The following is a 25,163-nucleotide window of genomic DNA, read 5'->3' on the forward strand; positions in this document are numbered from 1 at the left end:
TATATATATATAGTGTATGTGTAAAAAATGTGCAGATTTTAACCATAAGTGCCATACATGGTATTGGTAACCGAACTGGAGACAGGTTTTTTTCTGTGGGACAAGGTTTCTGTAGGTCGGCCGAAATAACATTAATGTTTATAATATCATCGGTGATTGCCGGCAGTTTATGGTGGGGAGGTTGCTAGAAAAATCAATTAGTGATTTTATATTCTACACTAAGAGAATTTAAGTAGATATCTTTCGGAAAGCGTAGCATTTCATCTGAAGCTAGTCCACCTAAGACAACGTACGTAAAACAACTACGACTCGAAGCAATAGTGTAGAGTTTGCGAAATTCGCTGCACATCACCGTAGCCTAGAGATCCTTTAAAAGTAGCTTTTGCTGCGCTTGTATATAATATATGTACATGATTTCTTCAAAATTTAAGACCGTAGTTTTAAGGGCCATCCGAACATCTTATGTGTGCTCTTTCAAGACCTACCATACACATACTGAATCTATTGCCAATCCTGTTGCCACCGTTAATGCTATTAGTAGACAGTAATTACATGGTATGAAGGTTTTTTAAATTTCTCTATTGCGTATTTCCTTCTACTGCCTCGTCGTTTCCAGATCTGCACCGGAGTAAGCGGACTCAGCTTACGGAAAAATTTCTCAGCTGGGGGAGTTGGCCGAGCTGATGCGCGGGCCGGCGGAAGTGTCAAATGCGTGGTGCTGATGCTCGACGATAGTAAGCAGGCGTTCGAGGTGGCCAAACGGGCCAAGGGAGGCGTACTCGTCGAGCGCGTCTTTGAGTATCTCGGCTTTCCACCCGTCGAACGCGATTACTTTGGATTGCAATTCGCCGAGCGGACGGAAGAAGCCGACGGCATGCGGTGGTTAGAACCCAGCAAAGCTATCCGGAAGCAGTTCAAACTCAATCCCCCGTACCTATTTTATTTTCGGGTCAAATTCTACGTCAGTGACCCGTGCGCACTGCAGGAAGAAACCAGCCGATACCATTTCTTCTTACAGATCAAGAAGGATATTCTCGAAGGGCGATTGGTCGTTCCACAACCAACGGCTATACTGCTCGCTAGCTACGCTGTTCAGTGTAAGTACCCCATTACGTAGTCACTCCCCCTCGCGGTCTTCTTCGATTCAGATATCTTCGTTTTTTTCGTGCTTTTGTTCTTACCGCACAGTTGTATTGAATGTAAGCTGAAGTCTCCCAGATGTGTCTCGTATGCAATGAGCCTTCAATTGAAATGCGTGAAAACGTGTTACATAGCACGTTTTCACGCATTTTCACGTATATATAGTTTTGTTAGTGTTACACGAATGCAATAAAATAGACGTACTAGTCGATTTAGGCAAGGATAGACCAATGAGTATTCTGACAAGGGTGACAAACGTCATTCTCACCTTAGTCAACACTCTTAAGCATTATGATGTCATTTACATTTACACAGATATATGTCTGAAACTGTTTTATGTTTTTGAAACCGTACAAATTAAGTATTGGTACACCGCACATTATCAGTTGCGCAGGCCCCGACAGCCTTGTAGGTTTGACCTACATATATCATTAGCTTTGCAGCGTAATCAACACGGAAGTCGATCCTGCTGTTTTCGCTTGACTTCTGTTCCTGCTGGCCACGCAGGACTATATGGTTTAATACGTTCGTTAGTGGCTTTACTATGTAAATAGGTAAACTCGTTCGATGCGCGGAAGCCTCTTGCTCCACACCATATTTGAAGATGGACGACTCCCATTGAGGCTATACAAACAATAGTCAAACAGCCGAAAAGTTGTTAGCGCATCGGGACAGGATGTATTTCAACGAGATTTCTGCGCAGAGTTCCAGCACTCAGACATCCGGGATGACAATGTTGGACAATGTTTTTAAGAACCAGGCCAAGGCAGTAGCACTGTTTCAATGTAGCATCATGATTCGACTTTACGCAAGGAAAGCAATCAGAACTCATAATTTTATACCCTCCTACATCTTTGACGTGGCGCCTCGCCCTCGCATGTTGTTTTTTGGGAGCCCGCAGCGAGTTAATTGCAAATCATGTCCTTGGTTCCAGTCGAACGACATTGGACATGATAACAAAACTGTCTTGCTATTACGACGTCATCTACAGCCTGGAAGCTTCGGCCAAAGTCAGTTGTCCATAGTAAATGTCTAATATTTTCACGAATGTTACGACTGAACAATACTTCTATTGTGAAAGAAGCAATATGTTGCTTCCTTTACAACAGAAAGATAAATAGGGGCTGAAATTTATTTAGGTCTCCGGAAGAAAAATACAAAGCGTAAAACGAATCCTGCCTAGAATTAAAGTGTCAAAGTCAACGCATACTGCCGGCAGGAGTAGTCTTCGATAGAGTATTACTTCCTTCTTCATCGCTAACCAGCGGGTAAGCCACTATTATACGCGGTCGATGGCCAGCGAATGTAGAAAAATGGTCACTCTGTTCGCATAGTGATCTATAGTACCCTCATGCTGGCAGATACTCGATGGAAGAATCATTTGGTCATTCAATTGACGAGAATGTGTAGGAGGAAAAGAAACAAACCGAACTTGCTACTGCACCACTGGTGGATAGACTACAAAAGAATTCTGGAAAGCCTAAATAACGAGGCTGCCAGGGGTTTTTTATATATCTTGGATGGCAGTAGGACGAAACTGGACAAATGCTCAGAAAGCACGTCCTAATGTGACGCAACCGTTGCGTTCCTGATGTCTCCCCAAGGAGATATCCTGCGATATTACCGGTCCTCATCATCGGTTTTTTAGCTGTTCTATAGCTGTATAGCATTTTTAAGCTGTTCACTATCTACGTCGTACTAGTACGTGATATAGTGACGCAACTATCGTTAACTAGCGGCAATTTTGACAGCAGCTGCAGGTGGCTGTTAGTGGCTTTGGTGGCCCTCACATCATATTAAAATCAAGAACAGCTTAAGGAAGCGTAGATCTTCGGCCCTTCAAGGCTTGAACAAGACTATGGCTGCTAGGCGAGTGGGTATCGACGCCGCCTAAGAATCCCTCGCTTCTTCCTACCCCTGGCTAGTTGTGTTTCTTGTCGCTGTTGTAATCTCTAGCCCAGCCAATCTATTATCAACAGGGTTCCATCATTATTAGCTATCCAAGGGCTGCCCTCTATTCGTTTCAGTGTTTGTCGTGGTTCCCATCTCCTGCTTTTTTTTGGTGAAGTTTGAGGAACTACGAAAGGAACCCCACGAATAAGACGGACAGAGAAAAATGGAATAAGCTTAACAACCTGAACAGCTCCTTTTCCTGAGTAACTAGAAGAAGTGATTGACTCTGTGATGGCATGTATTACCAATTGGTTCAAATCCTTTTTAATAAATCGCCCGCCAAGGAACGTAGTTTCTGTTGGCCATTCGTTACTTAGCTGTGTTGCTGCTTGTTGGTTCATTTAGAATTGTACTGCTACTACCGCTGCAATTCCGTTAAAAGGGAGGCCTCCTTCACCCTCCTCCACCCCGCACCCCATTTTTTTTTGCTGTTACCTGTCGAGTCATTTCCTGAGGGTACTTAGCTCCCCAAATCGCTCATAGATACTCTAATTCTCTGAACCCTACTTCCGTGTATCGACAACACCCTCACTTCCTGCTCCGTCGTTTGTTGAACGAAGTGCTACATACGCAGCCCTCACCGTGGGCGTAGAACGGAGTGTGGGAAATCTTAGCGGGGTTTTTACAGTTGGGTAACAGAAGCCGAAAACGTTTACAAGGTTTGATTTATAAATGGGCAGGTGATGCTCTGCACTCTGTCGGAATGTTTGGCCATTAGGCTGGTGCGAAGGAGCATCGCAAAAAAATAAGTTGAGAGATATCTAAGCTACTTCTTCAGAGATAAAGACTGAGCAATGGACTTGGAATTATTATCGCCACGATGATGTCACAGCTCTAAAATATCATCGTATTAGTTTGACGAAGGGCGTAAAATAGTGTTAAAACACTATCATACTACTACACAGTGAACTTACGTATCATATGTACAGCAAAAAGTGCTCGTCTACGAACTTTGTTGCCTGCTGTATCGTATCCGTCAGTTCGATCTCTACTGGCAGGTCGGAAACAGGCGAATTCCTCACCCCGAGAGCTCTCATGAAGTCATTGGCCCATTTGTGGTTGTGGGTATGTGTCTTGGCAACTTGAGGTTATTCGCTACCACTTTAGATAAATATGCTCCTACACGCGAGCACTAACTGTTAAATAAATGACATAGTTTGCCAAAAGACGCAAATCTGCAAAAAGTCACACGCCCTATGTCAATTCATTCGTGTTGGAAGAGCACAGCCTTTGACTATACATATCTAGCATTTAACTATAGTATATCTAGAAATATTTCCAGTTTTCCGTAGCCTTTTATCAACTGTCTATGATTAACCCGTTATCATCGCATGTCTGTTTTGTAATAATGATAAAGTCTCATGTTAAACTTCCATAAGTTGTGCTTAGAATATTTGTTAAACAAAGACAACAACACCTTACCCTTCACCCCTCCTGTGCTCTAGTTACCTCCAGGACTTACAAACGCCCAGCCATGTGGGTGAAATGAATGCAGTGAGACCTGTCTCTCATGCCGCCTGCCATACTAACGGCAGCTGTTCGGAGACGGCCCAACAGTACTCCAGTTGCCCACCCACTAATCGTTCATTCTGCATGACTTATTGCCGTAATGCCGCTAACAATGACCGCCATCACTGAAGGGTCAGTTTAGTCGAGTCGAGTTGCACACATCAATGGGGCTGGTGGCCAGCTTGCCACACTTGATCGCTAGGCTTCCTCAACCTCTCTTTTGCCCCCAAAACACCCGCCTCTAGCTGTCTAGTCGTTACCAACCTTTATCACGATGCCCCTGGCCGTCAAATAATGAATACAGGCCGTCCGCCACAATAGAATAGTGACAAGGACGAATATACGCCAAACTATCGGAACCTCGGAATAGACACACGTCACAGCAAAAACTCTGGCGTACGCCACTCACAGATGGGAATAGAGAATTAGCTGGACAAAGAAATGGGGACACGTTCACCAAGTTAGTGAATAACTTTGTATATGCTGTTAGGTCGTTTGCTTTCAATGAAGCGATGTAAAGCTTCAAATCATCGTATGCAGAGAGCATGATGAAGTAGTGTGATCCATCAAGAACGCTATAACGATATGTTGCCGAAACCTGTTAACGTATAGCGTGTGTACCTTAACGTCTGTCTTCGATAGCGAGCAATCTGTCAACATGATTAGGTGAGGAGAGCGGCTAGCAAGCGAGGCCATTTGACAGCCTCTAAGTACCAATAATCTTTTGAAGCAAGTTTACTTCTATAACAGAAAGAGCAGCACGTGTTTTGAACGAAAGACCAAATGAACGAACGAGGCGGGCAACAGTGAATGTCAGCGAGAACGGAAAGAAAACTTGATGATTATTAATCTGGTCACGGTCGTTGACGAGAGATATAAACGAAAGCCGGAGATTATATTAAGCAAATAATAGACTGAACGCACGCGTATTCACGCCGTTGAAAAATAACCTGTTATTATTATTACCAAATTGTCTCTTGGCTTTTTTTTTCAAAGAATATAGCTGCGGTACATACTGTACAATGTCTGTAAATCGAATCAATCAAACGCGTAAAACACGTTTTCAAGTCCTCTCTATTGTTCGAAGCAATGCTGTGAACGCTGGCTAATCAGCCTATAACAGCAAACAGATCGACTAGTACGTGCACTTTTTTTTATCTTGTTTTTGGTAAATTTTAAGTATTTCCTATTAGCTATTGATAACTACACCAGTTCTGCTAAGTTACGACACTGCATCTAGAATATTAGTCCTTACTTAGCACTGCAAATCCCCTGTTAATTTTGAACGAGGTTCACATGTCGGTGGACCGCGATATATATGCCACCATTGTCATTCCATAGCTTCAATGAAGTTAGCACTGTCACAGATGAAGGAGCGGCATGTTTTACAAAATGATCCGTGAAGCGTTCTGTCGTTCCTATAAGCTGAATCAGCGACCGTCAAGCACGCGGAGCAGTGCGCGATGGGTTTGCCAAGGCCAGCATACATAACGAGAATTAAGGGGTTGTATGGGAGGTTCCATTTATGCACCGTTGAGCCTTCGAATCTAGTTTGGCCTATTTCAGGCTGGTTGACGGATGACACAACCGCAGATTTCACTCTCCGCTAACGGACATCAATTTTGAAATCGTTAATATTAGTTGCAAGGTTCTTTTCAACACTGAGCCAAGGTTCACGGACGAAAGACTCAGTCGAGCTGTAACAATAATTAGCTAGACGATTATTGTGGCCTGGCTGGTAAATCTGAGAAAATTATTACCCTCACTGCATTTGTACATTAACTATATATATATATATATATATATATATATATATATATATATATATATTTTGTTGCTTGTTTAGGTAAACGCAATGGATTAATACTATACGCTCCTATGATTGGTGTATAATTTTGGCGGTTTCTGCCATGAACTCCAAAACAAAAGAAATTTCAATTTATCGCCTTGTCGGTTTTGTAAGATGGTAAAATAACGTAAAAGTAAGTTTTTGATCCGAAGATTGGGAATACAGAAACGTGAGAACATAACGGGTGCTCTGGTCAAGAAACAGCGTCCAAGCCCTGCACGTTCTGTATCGTTATTGACGAGTTTGCTCTGCGTGAACTGTTGAACAGCAATAGGGAAAGCTCCGTCTTAGAAACGTTATCTTATAATCAATCTCCAAAATTTGAGCTTTTTGACAATAAGCCTCTGTTCATCTATGACCAATTGTAGTAACTTGAATAGTATTTTACTATATTGCTTGTCATGGAACGCATGGTCAGTCGACGCAGGCGCGCGTTTCATAATAAAACCCTGTTAATTTTTCTGTTGACAAACCAATTTCAGCGGATCTGGGTGATTATAACCCAGATGAACACTTGCACGGCTACCTGGCAGATATGCGTCTTGTTCCGAATCAGACTGAAGAACTTGAAGCCAAAATCGCTGAACTACATCGAATGCACCGGTAAGTTCGTCTTTTCTAATTGCCCACCAGATCTTGGAAGTTATGGTGTTTTCTTTGCTGTTCAATATTCACTCGTTACTATATTATACCGATAACTGCAGCCTCAACTAATAAAGAACAATTAGAGGAGTTTTTTTTCAGTTTTTTGTGAATCCTAATGGTTGTTACGTGTATAGACTGCGTTTTTGCAGAATGCATTGCGTTTTCTCGTAGTAGAATGATACTCGTTGTTGACAGTCATCTATAGCTGAATCACTAACGTAAATGTTCCATTGTCCTCTTCTCCTCTCGGCGTCCTCGATATCATTCTTCTCTACACTGAAAGGGGTCAATACCCCTCTGAGGCGGAGTACAATTTTCTGGCGCACGCGAAAAGGCTTGACATGTATGGCGTGGACCTGCATCGTGCTCGGGTAAGCCCCTTGCTTCTCCGAAAGCATCTCGGCAAAACGCAACAGCAACTACATCCCAACGCAACGACTTCTCCCGGACAACACCAAACGAAACAATCCATCTGCTGTAATGCCTCTGCAGCTTCTCCACCTCAGTCCAATAACAATAATCATGAATCACCTCCTTGTTCCCACCCAGCAGGTATCGTGCTCGTTACCCCCTCCTCATGCAATGTCCAACTGTCTCATTCCTCCGGGTCAGCCCAACACCTCACCTGCTATCTGCGACACTCCTCGTCGCATCCCTCACCTGCTGCAGCCTTGTCGTCTGCTCCAAATGGCAAACTCAACAATAATCATATCAATGCTAACGACTCACATCAGACACAAAAAACAGCAGCAGCAGCAGCAGCAATAGGAATTAAACAGGTGTCCAACAGTTGTGTCACTAATCTCGTACAATTGAACAGTGGCAGTCATAGCAATAGTGATCATGTGACGCATGGCGTTGGCCAAGAGCACCAGCACGATCAGAATCAGTCGCCAAAAGGTCAGCTTCATCCGCCCTATCTCGGATTGAGGCGGCACGGTCTTTCGCGAGGAGCGGTGCTCTCAGCTGGCCAGTCGATTCGTAAAAGCATTCGACGATTGCCGCGAATGGTCGCTCAGCTGGCGACCGCAACCCGCGCTAATAGCATAGGCGCGTATGGAGCGTCTACCAACGCGTCAGACGAGTTTATCGTTAGTAAACATAACCCACAGTCGGCTGCTGGGGACAATGCGCACGGTGGCATGATCTTAATAGGGAATAATAAGGATAACTGTAGCAGCTCTCAGCAGCAGCAGCATCACGATGGATTTCCTGGAGTAGGAGTGGCCGGAGAGAGTGCACCTGCCATTGAGCTGATTGGCAATGGACTCTCGAGCGATCTCATCAACCCACTTTGCATGGTTAGTTAGTTAGTTTTCGTTAGAAAATTTGCTTATTTCTTTGTTATTATTTGCAATTGTCTATTCGTGTTTTGTTTGTCAGTAGTCTCTCTCAGAGAGTATCTCTGAGAGACAGAGAGAGAAGTAAGTCAATGCATGCAGTCCTATGCTTCACAGGTGATTGCCCCGTAGTTTACATAGCTGCTATTATAGCTTACGTCATTTGTCTATTGCTTGCCTATTTAGTTTGGGTTTCGTTGCGATATTCGTCTTAGTAATATATCGTTTGTTATTACTTTGCCGCTGTTGAGCAATTGTGTATCTGTTGCAAGTGGACATTTGCATTTAAATCGCTAATAGACCAGCTTGTCCGTTGAATTATTATGTCAGTTTTATTAAATATCTTATAGTATTCGTGCTTATCTTCTATGGATTGCCCAGCCTATTAGAATGTGCATTTCTATCGTTTGTTGCTTGGTTCCCTCGGGCCTTCAGCCGTTTGCTTCGTCCTATCAGCGATTTGATATCGGTCGCTAGCTTTTGTTTAGGCTATCACTCTTTACAGATCTTCCTCACGGAATTAATTGCTGCCCGTTTGTTCGTCTGGTCTCTTCCTTCAGCAAAGGCTGTTGAAGTCCTCACCTGCTCAATCTCTATTTGAGAGCATTGCGAATGCCGCACCTAGGCTCACTTCCCGAAGACAAGTATGAACGTGAAGATCGTTCTTTTTTTCGCATAATGTTTTGCTTGTCAGCACTGTTTCATGCTTTCTCTACCTCAATATAGCACTTGATTTTCGACACTAGACATCTAGCCAGAGCTTTAGCCTGGGCGATGTTTGGTTTCGATACTGTATGTCCGGAACGGAATATTAAGTTAGAGATAGTTGCTTGGCATACAACCTCAACCCGATGGCTCATAGGGTTACGCCATCTAATTGGCGTGGAAGATCTCTACCAAAACTTCACTAACCATTAGTCATTGCATTACTGTTCAGCTAACAACGCTGTCATTCGAACGAAAATTTTATAGTTCGTTCCGCTAAAGACCGCTAAACGACGAGCGACCAAATCGGCGAGCTGAAATAGCTGTCATACTGTGGATCTTCGATATTTATCGTTAGGACAAGTTGGGGCACTGGCAGCGTTAGAGGCAGACGAAGTGTGTCGTTGAGAAAAGAAGCCTTGCCGAAAATGTGTGTCTATTGGGGCAGAGCAGAAAGTCGTTTCCATTTCACCCCAAGAGAAAAACTTGAAATCCGTTGCGATAGGCGCGTCCTGCTAATGTAAAAGCTGAAATAATCCGCTATCCGCTGCTGGCGCACATCTTTCTCCTGCTCGACTTAACCCTGAACCCCCTGCGAGCTGAAACCTTCCACCGCAGACCCCGGAGAACTTAACCCTTTGTTGTTGTTACCTCCTGTTCCTTCCCATCGTCTCCCCTTCTTCAGGGAGCTCGCGCACGACAGCGAACAGAGTCACTACATTGCCATTGTCCCAGCTCCGTTGGCATTCCCATTGCTACTTTCTTTTGAATCATTCTAACAATTTTGCTCGTGTACTGCTACCGCCACTATGCCATTGCTTTTGCGTCGCGTTTTTATCGATGCTTTACGTTATCATATTTTTGTCTTGGGCTCACAGCTTCACCCAAATGTAAGTAAGTGCTCCGTGGTGCTTTAGCTAGTTGTTCTACACTGTAACGATACTTACCGTGGATCTCAATGTAAGCGCACAGACAGGGGGTTCTGCGCGCTCCGACGGGTCGCTGTGGGGAACTGGCAGGCCAAAGCCATTTTAGGACGGAGAGGAATTAACGCGCCGCTTAAGCTCGTGCACACACACATACGCGTCAAGTATTTTTCAGGCTCGTTGTAGTCGTTCGGCAGCCGTACGCTTCTTGCCGAACGTGGTTCTGTATAGCGTATATTTTGTTCCACGTGCTGTTGTTCTGCCCGCATACGGGCTAAGATAGATGGAACAAGTTTCGATGCCTTCACTAGGTCGATCCCTTTGCGACGGCTGGTTCCTAGATAAGAACATTGCGCTTATAACGAACGAGAAGGCACCCAGCTACCGCACTGACGTTGTGCAAATAAATCTATATTGCGGACATTTCAAACGCTGTGATAAGACATTGGTATTGTGTGCGTAATTATTTTATGTATTACATACGTATACATATTGGGACACATTCTTTAAGCAGACTGTCTGGAAACAACGTTCGAAACACTGTCAGTTGAATAGAAAGGAGTTGAAAAATATAGCTTACAATACAAGAAAATTTCGGGATAGGTGAAAGTGCCATAAAGTTAGGGCAATAGATATGAGAGCACAATGGAATAGACAATGAGTCATTTATATTGTGGGTAAAACTGTTGGGAACTATACCCAGTTTTCCGTTGAAAACAGCCCCTTTTCATTTTTTCATTTAGTTGTTTTCATATTACAGTTAGCCTACATCTAGGATCTGATATCTACCTTAATCTATTAAAGAATTGTCTACTAGGTATTGTTGTCCAGATTGCAAACAGCTGAATCTGTAATCACTTTAGCCAATAACACTGGCTTCAAAGATGCGATACCATAACGTTTCGTCACGATTACACTACCCGAATTCTAAGATTGAATGAATGCAAGTCTAACCTCTGCTCGTCAAATACCCTATCGGTGCATTTCAGGACTCAAAACAGGCCGATATTCAGCTTGGTGTGACATCACAGGGTCTCGTCGTGTTCCAGAATAATATTAAGATGAATACGTTTTCATGGGCTAAAATCATTAAAATTTCATTCAAGAAGAAACAGTTTTTTATTCAACTTCGAAGAGAAGGGGTAAGTTGCGTCGAGCCCAAATAGATTTATTTGATAAGTTATCATTGGTTCTGTTATTTTATAAGCATTTATCAAGTTACTTAGTTGGCGTCATATTTGTTAAGAAAATTAAAACAATATTTTGTCTATGTACCTTATAATTACTGTTACGTCTTTTCCAGACGGCGTAAGTGTTTCATATTAAATGTCTGTTTAATGAAACTATATAATATGACGTTGCTGTCTTTAATTAGGCTTAATTAACCCATTGGTAAGTTTCTAAAGCATTACGGTCGTTGTTTCCCTCTCCTACAGAGTTATTCTTACGGTGGTATAGCAAAAATCCTGAAAGTGAGAGATGCGTTGACGTCCAACCTAAATGAAACTAATTTTATCCTCTGTAGGGCGCTGCCCAAATATTAAAATGAAAATTGTCAATTATGTTTTCTGCGTCTTTTTTACTTTATTGTGCATATCGTATTAATATTAACAGGACGAAGAGTACGATTCACTGTTAGGATTTAACATGCAATCGTACCGGTCGTGCAAGAATCTATGGCAGTCATGTGTTGAACACCATGCCTTCTTCCGACTGCAGTCAACGAGTCACCGACCTCCGCCGTCACGTCGACTTTTCCAGCTAAATGGCGGCCTTGGTCTGTTCCACATCGGCAGTAAGTTCCGCTATTCTGGCCGGAGTGCATTCGAAACGATGCGTGAGGCCGAACTTAGACAACGGCAAATGGTGAGCGTTGCTACTGCTGGCAATATTTAGTGCTCTTATTTCGTAGGAGTGTAACTATTCGACAAATTAGGCAGATTCGTGCTTCGTACAGCTCCTAGATTGTTTGCGGTAATCGCTCAACGTTCAGGATTTCATAAATAAGAAGATAATTGATTACAATAAAAGTTAAATATATCCCGTGGGGTCGCATCGTTGTCGTGGCAACGTGCTTGGTAAAACTATGCTTGCATTTAAACATCTTTTCTAAGCAGACTTAGAACATTACTGTTCTTTTCTCTTGAACTACCATAGATACTACCCTCAGACGAATAGGCCATGTCCGAGATTCATCGCCTGGCTGCTGCTTTAATCCGTAATATCTTATAACACCATTCTATAGTTTATATATACTAATTAATATATATAATAATAATTATATCATACATAGTGTTTGTTGTTTAATTTTCGTTAGATGGACAATTTAGCGAACAACTTAGAAGGCGGCGCTTGCCCCGAAGAGAGAGATTCAATGGGTGGCGCCGAATCGTGGACGCGCGGCTATGGAGACCAAACATCGAGCAGGTCCCCAAACATGCTAGGCCCCTCTGCCCCAGCCGGCAGCACGCCCCAGCTCAACAACACTTCACATCATCAACAACCGCAGCAACAACATACAACCATCCCGACGACCCCTCATCAGCATCATACCCCGGTTCCCGGTCACTCCCTACCCTCCGGCGTTGCATCGAAGAACGTCGTTATATCCACCACTACCGCCACCAGTGGAGGCCCTGTCAGGTCTCTGGCCTCAGCCTTGAGTCCGGCGTATCCGAATTCACAGGGCTCGCAAACACAGGTGATTCACAGGCATTCTCTCTCTCATCTTACCCAGAACGCTGGGAGTCAGGCTCCACAAGGCTCGGACAGGTCGAAGAACCGGGAGACGAGTCCTCGCAGAGGGGCTACGACGACCACGGTAAACAACAACAACAATACCGACAGTCAGAATGTTTTCGTCACGGCAGGTGGCAGCGGCACTGTCACGATGCACGTCAGGAGTCATTCTCAACCGCATACTCATCATCGGACACCGCTGACGCCTTCGAGACAAAGTACTCATCCAAGGACCAATCAACAACAACAGTCAACTCATCATGCAGCTGCCAACCAGCTTCTCCAACAGGTTCCAATTGCCGGAGCAGTCACGACAGCTGTAGTTTCGACACACGTAACTCATCTGCACTCACAACCGCAACACTCACCACAACAACTACAACAACAGCCACCTGTGAAGGGCAAGTCCTTATGCTATTACAGATAACCTAAATGCAAGAAAATTTAGAACTGGCAAAACATAGGCCGCTTCAAATCGACCCATAATTCATTTAGCGTTATAACTGTCACTTATTTGTTCGAAGCTAACCTAAAACGCAACGTTCTGGCGTAAACAGGTGCTTTATTTCTTCGAATTTTCTTTGTGTGATTTTTTTTACATTTTCCTTTTAGGGAGAGGGGCCTATATGTGTACCACGGGAGTTCATGTCCAAACACCCCCTTGCGGGGTCGGTGCCGGAGCGCAGGGGCCACACGGCCTCGTCAGCTATGGCCAGGGTCACCAGAGTCATCCGCGGCCTTCGCAGGTCCAAGACGACCCCCGCCGGACGCTGACGCCACGTAAAGCGTGGATTGATGCACAGGCGGGCCCTCTTGACACCGCCAACCGACAGCAGCAGCTTCCGCAGCCAAGCCTTGTCGTCAGCAGTAACAATGGTAGTAATAGCAACAATGGTCAACAGGTCAACAAGTGCCAAACAGCTAGGCGAGTACAATCTTCTTAGTTGTCTTTTTTTTTTAATTAACGCCATCAGAGTCATTCGAAGATTTATTCATCCTAACCGTCACGGTTTCTAGTACGGCTAAGAAGATAATTCATCTAACACCGTTATCGACAGCCATAAAGAGTTATTAGATAAATGATATGAGAAAACACTATAGATTAGTTCGGAATCCGCAATGAAAATGATTTGGCATATTCGATGTAGCGTTTAAACTACAACTGCGGTTAGTGTAAGTTAGAATTTTAATAACTTCTACAGTTTAAGTAAATTCGGCTGTTGGTCTTCGAGAATAGTTTCTCTTATAGAATGCGGGTTCTGGACGTGGGTCAGAATTTAAGCTAGCTTGAAAAATGCGCTTGTGGATCAAGTCTTACATATATGCCTCCTGTGTATGCTCCGAAGTCTAGGACCATTATTAGTGGTCCTATTGATTGTAGGGGTCTCAATCAACATACTCATTTTCAATTTGGAAAAGCTAATGGTAAACTACATTTGACATCGATACGGATCTGTCTAATTAAACCAACGAAGCATCTTCTTTAAACGAGTAGAAATGCAGATCGCTTCCTTGCATTCGAACAACTTAGAAAAAAAAAAGTTAATAACAATGAAATTAGTAATTTGCAGTAGCAACTATCCGACCTCGGCCCTAATAGATCTCCTCGAGTGTATACGTTAGCCTATATAATTATGGCCTGTTTATCGCCTGTCATTTTATAGAACCCAAATAGCTAAGAGGATCATTAAGTGACATGAACAATTCGAGCTATATAATAAATGTTCCCCTAGTTGACCGTATTGCTTGGAACTTCCCGTAAGTGTTTCGGATTCTCTGGATATTTAAAAGGACACGCTGGCCATTTCATCTCCTTCGGCGTAATATCATCTGGGCGATTTGTCTGGCATTGCTGGAACTATGGTGCGACGCTAATTCACCATCTATCTACTACAGTTTATTTTGACCTCTTAGATTACCAGTAGGAATTGAACAGCTTTCCATAACTCGAGCGTCACCTATGTCGAACGACTACCCCTACAATTACAGAAACAGTCAGATGTACGAAATGGTCAGCATTCTTCATAGTTCATGCTCCACTACTGGATTTACGCTGTATCAAACTGTTATCAACTTCCAAACGAATTCGTCTCGTCGAATCCTTTCTTCATTATCGGATAGTTTAATTATCGAATATCAACTTCGGTAATTAGCGGCGGACCAAGTGCTCTATCGGCACCTAGAAACAGCCGCATGGCTCAGATCTCCCTTAGGTCGCCTTATAGTAATCACAGCTTAATACCGTCTACCAATAGCCCATACAAAAATGGACTCCATAATCGGACAGGCCCCATAGATGTAGCATCTGCCAACGAGTATTTGTTTAATACACGATTAGTCAGAAATCATCAATTCTAGGTAAAATAACATCTCGCTCCCTGCAACGGCGTGGGTCTCTCTCTACGCTCTGCCTACCCTTAGCGACACTGAACCACTATGCAATGGTGCCAGCAGCGTTAGTCGGTCTTTCTCGCCGAAAGACTATAAGCAAATAAAAGCAGACCTTTAAAGTTTCAATCATAGCCCGTCGGTGCTAACTAGACGCATTAGACTTCTATAGTTCTTGCGGTATGACCCCGTCATCGATGATTCATCGAGTAATCGCTTCTCAAGAGAGCAGTCGGCAAACACGATGAGTCGAGGCGATGAAGTGCGGTTCTCTGTTGATTTACATATACACACATCTAATACGTACAGAAGCACTCAGCTGAACTTGCAATAGTCGGCACCCAGGGCACAAGCTTAACGATGCGTCTAATTTCCCAGCGACAACCCACCGTTCGATCCCTCCGAATGCGAGCATAGGATGGAGCCCTTAAAACTAAATATTCTCTAATTGGCATGGAAATAACTGACAGATTTCTGATTGCAAGGTCATTCCGCTTTAAAATTGACTGTTATTTCTATCTCTCGAACTGGATCCATTTATTTAGGCTCATTCTTCTTTGCGGCATCGTTACCGAAGCGGCCTGCACTTACCCTTACGCGACTCTTATCGCGCGTAACCAAGCCCAGAGTATGACGCAGCAATTCGGCGATCTATGATGACTGTATTACTTTGATATTGGCGATTTAATCACGAGTCTCGCGTGGATTGGGAGGAAAGAAGAGGGAAAAGGAGCCCGATCCTTACGGCAAGGGCAACGGGCCAGTACCAGCAATAATATCAAGTAATCAGTAAACGCGTGAACTAGTTTTGTGCGGGCCGTAAAAGATACGATTCGTTCATAGATTAGGGGGCTTCCTGAACTTCATTGCAAGTATCGGTCATATCGGCGGATCCTGTTTTGGACCAATCGTCCCCGCGTTTTTATTCATTTGCTCACCTACAACTGTGCAATTACAAATAAAAAAAAATCTATATGTATATATAGATGTGCAACTGCCATGCACTTGTCGCGCCTTTTATACAGTGCTACCCCTAGATCGATGACTGTGACGATAATGAACAGCTATTCATTTGTGCATTCAGTGACGTATCGCTAAGTTTAGTGCAGTTCAAGCAGCAGTTTTTCTAAGGCGATAGTGGATATATGTTTTATCGTTATTGTATCAAAGTCATGAAGCACGACGAAGTCGTCAGGTTGACAATGATTGTGACAGATCAGCGCGACAGATGGGCATCTGTCGGACTTCCCATTTACAAGCCCGTAGACGGAGCGGTAATACCGTTAGAATGATTAGTTTCCTGATGGCCGTCGGGGCTATAATAACACCCAATGAAACTGATGGCCCCTACAACGATACGATTCGGCAGGCCCTCCACCGACACCGATCGGTATTTGTCTGCGGAAGGAATATAATAAAATTTGAGTAATACTAATTCAACTTGGGTATATCATACCTTGCTGTCCGCTTGTTATACACCTCCTTGTTTTTATTCCGATCCGCAATTTTTTAGGAAGAAGAAGAAGCTGAATTTAGTTTGAGACAGTTCGTCCTATTTGTGATACTGAGACTGCACTTTGAGTTAGTAGGGTGTTTCGAACAGTAGGGTGGTACCTGAAGCATTTGAGGTTGAAGTTGGGCCTGATTTGAACTTGGTCATGGTCGGCTACACTTCAGTTACTATTGACTTATGACTCTCACGAAATATGTTTATCATACAGTTGTGACTGTGTCTTACCTATGCCGGTGGCGAAACCAGGTGCGATGCTTGGTTGACCGGGGCACGGTACTTTTCATTATCCGCCGTGGCATATGTTATGCCTGGTTTTCGACGACGAACGGCGCCGTGACCACCAAAGACAACGAATGATGTCCATCGATGATGAGTCACAATTAGCCTATGAGTAGCCAGCGACTCACTCCGACAATCCAGCCATTTCTGTGCCGAGGTACATACGACCCGACGACAGCGGCGGCAGCAGCAGCAGCAGCAGCTGATGACAGAACGAATTTATTTCCATAGGGCTATAGCACATGCTGACACAATTGTGAACATACAGAGTACCGATCACGACCATTCGGCTGACTACCAGACTTTAATGGCACCGTAGGCGTCCAATATGCCACAGTTATCAGTAGCAGTATTATCCTCATTACTATTACACAGTGACTGACCTAAGTGCCTGAGGCCGTCTCCATCTTCCTCCTACAATAGGCTTCATCTACTCGGGTAGACTGTACTATTGATTCACAACGTTAATTATCTATGACTCGTCCCTGTTTCGCTATGAACCACGGACAAAGGTAGCTGACGTAAATCGGTGCGGTTCGCTTGTTACGGGGAACAGCTAACTCGTACGTTATACTATATATGTAAAAAAAAAAAGAGGTCCTTCGGTTCTTCTATTATTTTCGCTCGTGCCTTCGTTCAATGTTAACTTCAGTTTTAGCCCGACTAGTATAGACCCGTCACCATGGTGATGATTGTAGACTCCGCTAGCGGCGTAGCGAGTGATAAGGCCACTGTGGCGAGCGCATGCCGAGAAAAAAGATGGCGCCAACGGGTCAAGAATCCTCATTGTCCAAAAGACAACGGAGTTGCTAATGCAACTAATGACGGATCAGCGCCGGTGACCGCGGTCATCGTGTCGAATGTCGAACAAAGCTACTACAAGTACAATTTTGAAGGCGGAGAGTGTTACGCGGGCGGCCGACCCTCGTGTACTCACCGAGAGTCACAGCAGCTGTATTAAGTACGTCAACAGCTGCGAGCGTTAGACGGTAGTTTAAAGCCAGCTTTAGAACCAGCGAAAGTGGTGACGGTAGCTTTTTCGAGGTAATAAATGACGTGGATACTTATGTTGCTTGAGTATTCAAGAAGCTGAACAATCGCGGACAGCCGATTCGAGACAAACTTGAGCTTCTATCGCATTGTTGGCATAGAGCTGATAACTGGAACAAATCATAGTGCGTTGTGTTATCAAGACTTTTCGTACGACGGTGCCGTGTCGAGTGGACTAAGAGGTGTCTAGTAAATCGGTTGATGAACTAAGCAGTTATGGTTGATGTTGTGATAATAGAAAAGGTTGCAGCTATTTGAATCAAGTATCCGCACTCATTATTAAAAGTCCATTTTTGAAACGGACTCCTCGCAAAGTCGCAGTTAACTTCGGTGCTGCTGCTGCTGCTGCTGCCGCCACTGCCGGCAATGGCTGCCATCGATGTAAAACAAGGGTAGATTTAAAAATGGCCGACTTCCCCGATCGCGATGTTAACTGTATCGTCACTGCGATTTGTTTTTCCTATAGCAGTAACAACAACAACAACAGCAGCAGTAACAGCAGCAGCAGCAGCAGCAGCAACAACAACAACAACAACAACAACAACAACAACGTGCAAGCGGATGAGAGCTCCGGTGGTCTATTGGAGAGCATCTTACGTAGCACCAACTTAGCAGCAGTGGCGGGTTTTGCGCCGCAGGCTGTGCGGGGCGAGCCCATCCGCGGCCTGCGCTATGCCGACGAGGATGACTACGCCGACGGCGATGAGGCCATATTAGCCGGCAACCAAGTGGCTACTCAGGCGACTTCAGGCAATTCCGCCATCGACGAACCTCACGTATCGAGCGCTGTCACCACAGACACTCATCTACATTTACAGCAACAGGTAACGAAATACAATATCATAAATAATTGACTAGATAGGTAAAACTTTCAGGTTGAACAGTGATACGGGACCACTGCATTGACGATCATCATCTAGCTATTGAAATAACTCATTAGAATAATAACGAATAAAAAACAATTGATGAAATCGATTATAAACGACGAAAAAACTGTAGGAAAGCTACCAATAGATTTCAACAGTTGACTTTTCCGTAACGGACACAGCTGTAGATGTAGAGGAGTTTCAACAACTCAGTTTCTATGACTTGGCACTGATTGCATTTATCATAACAGATGCTTGGCTTGTCGACGTGTTTTGACAATGACGCATTTGCTAGTTGGAATAAGTTGGAAGGATCAAACGTTTAAGGGACGCTTTGGACGTTTTACGGGCCATTCGCCTCACATGCTCTGAATCATCGTGTTTAATGATTGACGAGCGACATGTATTATGATAATGACAAATCTATGCATGTATGAGCTTTTTGATTTTTCGTTTAACGTCTACTTATAAAGGCGGCTTTCTACCGATAAAAAAAATTACATCTCCATCGTTATTTAAAACGCTTGATTGATATACAGACTTAAAGTTTGCCTATTTGTGAGCGTCATCAAGCCACAGATCACAAATCTAATAACAAAACGATCGTCAACGATATTCAGATAGTAATATCTCATGCCGTAGTTATATCATGATGTCCGTCATCGCAAAGAAATAAGAAAGATAATTTAGTCGAGCTGAAAAATACGATTAAACGGAGAGCTTAAAAAAGAGCTGAAAAAGATGATAAAAATACCCCAGTTTCTTTTTTTTTTGATACTATCGTTTTGCAGGGTAGTTATGGGTCGGTGGACGCGTCAGCCGTCAGCTGTCTTGGAGGGGTTGGCACAGCGCAGTTGGATAAAAGTGCAGGCAGCGATTCGCTCAACAACAATAGCAACAATAACAACAACAACAGCAGCAGCAGCAGCAGCAGCAGCGGCAACAACAACAACAACAACAACTTCACGAGCTGCAACAAAAGTGCGGCTAGTAATTTGCAATTGGGGAAAAGCACGCATCTCAGCCATATGGGTCACAACAATAACGCGAATATCAATATAAGTAATAAAAAGGGTAAGAACAATAATAGTAGTCATGACAACAACAACCATAGCACAAGTAATAATGGTCAACAGCGGCCTACAGGAGCAACGTTAAAAGAGGCGAAAGATTTGCACTCTCCGGGCTCGACGATTTCGTATCTCAGCTCGCCCAGTAGCGATTCAATTGGGGTAGCCTCACTCGTCAGGATTGTGCTTAAGGCAGATGGACAGGGGAGGTATGTTTGTATTGAATTGCTGCTATTACAAACACATTGGCTGCACGAAGAGTTAGTCAGTACATGACAAGCGTAGTTTACCGGTTTATGAAATTTAATACCATTAATATTAGTTGGTTTCGTAATTACAAAAAAAAAACTGCGTTATCAATTCTAGAACTTCTTGTATTTACACACATGTGATCTCTGTCACGTCCAACCCCACGTTATGTTTGTTATAATGCATGTAGCCTGCGAGAACAATGATCTTCATCTACCATTTCAGATTCGGCTTCAATGTTAAGGGTGGTCTTGACCAGAACAACTCAGCCATTGTGGTTTCCCGCGTGGCGCCTAACACCCCAGCGGACCAAGCCGCCCCAAGGTTGCGTGAAGGCGACGAAGTCGTTGCAATCAATGGCTGCGAGGTTCGTGGCTTAACACATGAACAGGTGGTGAAGCTGATTCGGGCATCGTGGCTAGACGATGTCGGTTGCACATCACAGGGGGGCAGTGTGTCGCCTTTAGTGGGAAGCGCCACTCAAACGACTTCAGCAGTGCAGAGCGGCGAGTCTGGGATTGCGGATAGCGCTCATATGGGCGGTAGCGCCGAGAGACCTCACCGTAAAAAAGATAAGCGGCGACCTCAACCAGCACAGGCTCCGGGTCCTGTCTCCCACACCTCGCAGCAGCAGCAACAGGCCACACAGGTGCAAGGAGAGCTTGTGCTAACTGTTCGACCACAAGCCTTCGTGCTTCGACGAGGTGGGACCGATACAGATCCCGAATCTGAGCCGGATTTCCAGTACATTCCGTTATCGTCGGATGATCTGGAGTCACCAAGAGTGGCCGGAACGGCGAGTGTCCCTCTACGAGAGTCGATGTTATTGCTAAAGGAGGGACTGCATAGTGGGGCACTCGTCGCCCAGTTTGACCAGCTTTATCGAAAGAAACAGGGCATGTCGTGTGATGTAAGCAAGCTCGCTGCCAACGCTCTCCGCAATCGCTATAAGGACATTTCGCCTTGTGGGTAATCGTTGCATCGTACAATAAGGCTTACTATAGTCAGCCTATATTATAATATTAGCCCTGTTACAGTGTGATATCTAAAATATTAGTGAAAACGCATAAAATGATTATACATATATATATATATATACCGCAATGGATTGAGCTATTGGTACTTTTGGAGAAACCGCAACGCAGACTTACAATAGAACGTTGACCAAGAAGGGGATGTGAAACGAGATTGTTGTAACATGTCGATACCTGTCTATCAACTTCTGTCAAGCCTTTTTTTATCAAATTCCGTGAGCATATACGCTTCAACTTAGTTCGCTTAACTCGATTGTTTTCAGATGACAAAACTCGGGTAATACTGACAACAGATGCGGGCAATACCAACGATTACATCAATGCCAGCTATGTAATTGTAAGTAAAAAAAAAAAACATTCAATTTAGATACCTACTGTTGAAGATACGGTAGCATAGTTACTGGCGCACATAGTATGCGCAGGTGTCAACAGACGTAAACTGTATTCTTGCTGTGCTTGTTTTTCATGACGAATTCTATAATCATTACTAGTTGTGCTCCTTCTTTGTCGAATTGTAACAGATGAAAGTGCCAAGCTCCGGTATTGTCAACCGTTACATTGCGACGCAGGGTCCGCTACAAAATACGGCGATCGACTTCTGGCAGATGGTGTGGGAGCAACAAAGCACACTCGTCGTCATGCTTACGACGCTCGTCGAGAAGGGCCGACTCAAATGCTACAAGTATTGGCCGTCCCTCTATGAGACTCAGTCGTTCGGCCAGTTGCAGGTATCCTGTGTAGCCGAACAGGAAACGAGCAGTTTTGCGTTTCGCGAGTTCTCGTTGGTGCGTAACGATGGTACCGGTGACGAGGAGAGGCACATCAGTCACATGCAGTACCTCGCCTGGCCTGACCACGGAGTACCCGATGACGCCACGGACTTCCTGGAGTTCATTGCCAGGGTGCGCAGTGCTCGGGATGCGATGGTCGAGCCAACGATCGTGCACTGCAGCGCAGGCATAGGTCGCACTGGCGTTCTGATCCTGATGGAGACGGCGATGTGCCTTATTGAAGCTAACGAGCCCGTCTATCCGCTCGAAATTACACGTACGATGCGAGACCAACGTGCGATGCTCATACAGACCGCTAGTCAATACAAGTTCGTCTGCGAGGCCATCCTCAAGGTTTACCGGGAAGGCATTGTCAAGCCGCTGCCCGAGTACCAGAGATGATAGGCTAGAATTCGCCACAAAAAAAAATAAGCGAACAATAACGAGAAAGAAGCTGTAAGGACATCGAGTCAACTATGATGAGACTAAATGAAACAGTAATGAAGCCGTGGTGACAAGCAAACGACAACTACCCAAGAAGCAGAGTTTTGTTCTAGAGGAGTAGATCTTGAAAACATCAAGAAGTTGCCATGTGGGTAGGCGGCTGGGCCCGGTACTGTGATGACGCAGATCGACTGGTCGATTCGCTGAAGAATCAATCGATGTCCATAGTTGGTAAGTTGACTGGTGAACACCGTTGAAATCCACCGACACGACAAAAGCTCCTGCCGTTGTGTTGACTTAGCACCGAATAAGAGAATGATACCGCAAACAAAAGCGGCGATCAATACAAGCAAACACAAGGCAAAAAAGAAATCCTTCTAGTCTTTAATATTACGCGGGAAAGATGGGTGGGAAGCCAATTTGTACTCGGACTGAGTACGCTGCAAATGTTGCGTTCGCACTAGCAGCTGTTAGACGAACCGTTCGTGCTGTACGAACGCGTTATATAGAATTGTTTTTTGTTTACGTCAAACTTGCTAGCCACTATACATGCACCAGCTTTTGACCAGAACAAAATACAAAACACAGGCGGCACTCGAAGCGTTGCGCAGCTAATTGATTATATGCAACATACGGAACAACAACCTTCACCGATCTCGACCGTTTACGAGGCCCTTCAACATGAACGGGAGAATGCATTGGCAGCTACTACTGCGTGTTCTATTATTACCATCTCTACCACTGTATTCTTACATGGCCTCTAGCTTTGCCTACACTTTTGGCCACTATCGGATCACATTACGATCATTTTAACAGACTATATACATTCAGTGACACAAGCGTATGCCCTACCGGCACCATGATACCGCCAAAAAAACGGTAACCCATGAGCAGAATCAGCCGAAAAACAATGACCCTGGAGATCAGAAAATTATTGGGCAGGAATCAACTGTTAACTTAGGACGAACGTTAATGGGATGAACAGAGGAGGTTATAACTTATTATTATTCAGTGATTATGATGAGGGTATAGGGTCTATCCAATAAGTACGTGGCATGTGCTATGATGCCGAAAAGGACGAAATATGCAGAAGGAAGAAATATATCGACCATTGGTTCCTTTCTGCAGATACAGCCAATGGCTGTATATTTGTATAATAGGAAATTAAAAACTAATATTATTAAAAAAATAAATAATAATATTACTATTGATAATAATGAAGATATATGAGAACGATAGGAAGAAAGCAGACTAAGGTAAAAGGGGAAACCTACGTAGAAGTGTGAAGATGAACCTGAACTACACTATATACAGAAAAAAGTCGCATCCAGTTGTTCGGCCACTATTATCTACCATGTAATAATATGAATACTAGTACGTTTCTCGCATGCGGAAATCGAGAACTTAAACAGCTGAAGTTTTCAGTAGTTAACCTAGTCCCAAACGATTCGAACGAGGGACAGGCTGACACGGCATTGTTAACTAGGGGAATGATGCCCCAGGGCATATATGGGTAACTATTGGCAAGGGGGAACTCGTTTGTGGCGCGACATATAGCAGGCGTAATTAACAGATTTGTGCCGATCTTTGCCACAATGAACCATACCAGACCATCAGCCACAACGAAGCGGAAATCGCTCTGGCAGAAAGGCGGACAGCAAATTGGCCGCTGGTAACATATCGGGTCTCCTAGTCGGTTATCCGGACTATGGTAGAATTTTAAGTTGTGAGTGTGCAATTGTTTTGGTGTTCCTAATTAAGAAATACAGACAGACACGTTTAGGCAACTGAGGTATATGGAAGGCGAAGATAATGATTTCAGCAGATACGACAAAATGAAAGGGGAAAAGGCGCGAGTAGCATGAAAGGAGATGGGTTGCTGCTGTCGGTGGAAAATTTATCAAAAAAGATACGGCTAAGTGTTGGAGAGTTTGGAGAACCTGAGGACCTTCCCATTTGCAGCCCGACGAGGCGGTTAAGGATCGCCAATAACTATAAATAAATAAAGTACAATGTATGTAAGAAAAAATGCAAAAAGCTTTTTTATTCGTTCGTGAGTTCTGCTCGACCGCGTTAAAACAAAGTTACTAGAAATATGTAGTGAACCAGTAAAATACATAAACAACTTCTCGAATGTTTTTATCGTAGATGGACGATATACTGGTGGATACGGGAAAGATGGAATGAAATTGAGTTTTGTTCAATTGAAGAGGTTTTTATACGAAAACTAACGATCCAGTAACGATAACAAACAAAAAAAAACCCTAGCTGTACTATTTTTATACTATAGCTATGACTAGCTATACCATAAACTAACACTCTAGCTTGTAATATTTTTACGGGTGCAGACTGGCAAACCTAAAAATTCAATTGATTGATCCGGTTTTGTTGTTTGGTACAAGCTGATGCGGGACTTTTGCTAACAGATGTGTCTCACAACGACGGTCGGTTATATTAGCTATTTAAAAGTGTATATATATGTATATAAATAGGTAACCTCCAATTTCGAATTGATTCGAGGTCGAAATTAAGGACGGAATCAAAGCACTATTGTATCTTTGCAGATATTGGCACTGAAAGGCTTTATAACAATAACAATAAAACTTCTATCTAGATATCACTTTTCGGGTGCTATCAATCTGTTAATAAGTTAGATTCAAAATGAGACAGTTTCGGACAGCCGTAAAGGCTCAT

The 25,163-nt window shown here is 43.9% G+C and overlaps 2 protein-coding genes across 6 annotated transcripts in view; one reads left to right on the forward strand and one right to left on the reverse strand.

Annotated features, from left to right (window-relative positions):
• The window catches only part of Ptpmeg (protein tyrosine phosphatase Meg), a 57,528-nt gene extending 33,022 nt beyond the window's left edge, over positions 1–24,506 (forward strand). For 2 of the 4 annotated variants that reach the window (XM_086978859.1, XM_086978861.1), the window contains 12 exons: positions 617–1,097; positions 6,934–7,054; positions 7,380–8,397; positions 11,057–11,209; positions 11,682–11,933; positions 12,385–13,211; positions 13,423–13,731; positions 18,503–18,860; positions 19,694–20,181; positions 20,447–21,186; positions 21,519–21,592; positions 21,777–24,506. In XM_086978859.1, the coding sequence (XP_086834985.1) occupies positions 617–1,097; positions 6,934–7,054; positions 7,380–8,397; positions 11,057–11,209; positions 11,682–11,933; positions 12,385–13,211; positions 13,423–13,731; positions 18,503–18,860; positions 19,694–20,181; positions 20,447–21,186; positions 21,519–21,592; positions 21,777–22,427 (5,472 nt within the window). In that variant the 3' untranslated portion in view covers positions 22,428–24,506. The remainder of the gene's footprint in view (positions 1–616; positions 1,098–6,933; positions 7,055–7,379; positions 8,398–11,056; positions 11,210–11,681; positions 11,934–12,384; positions 13,212–13,422; positions 13,732–18,502; positions 18,861–19,693; positions 20,182–20,446; positions 21,187–21,518; positions 21,593–21,776) is intronic. The other 2 variants (XM_086978860.1, XM_086978862.1) reach the window with 2 other exon arrangements.
• Positions 1–25,163, reverse strand: part of LOC111245917 (uncharacterized) — a 140,967-nt gene that overhangs the window by 37,733 nt on the left and 78,071 nt on the right. The window lies entirely within an intron of this gene.

The sequence above is a fragment of the Varroa destructor genome, unplaced genomic scaffold (assembly GCF_002443255.2).
Source record: "Varroa destructor unplaced genomic scaffold, Vdes_3.0 BEIS01000002.1, whole genome shotgun sequence".
Lineage (NCBI taxonomy): Eukaryota > Metazoa > Arthropoda > Arachnida > Mesostigmata > Varroidae > Varroa > Varroa destructor.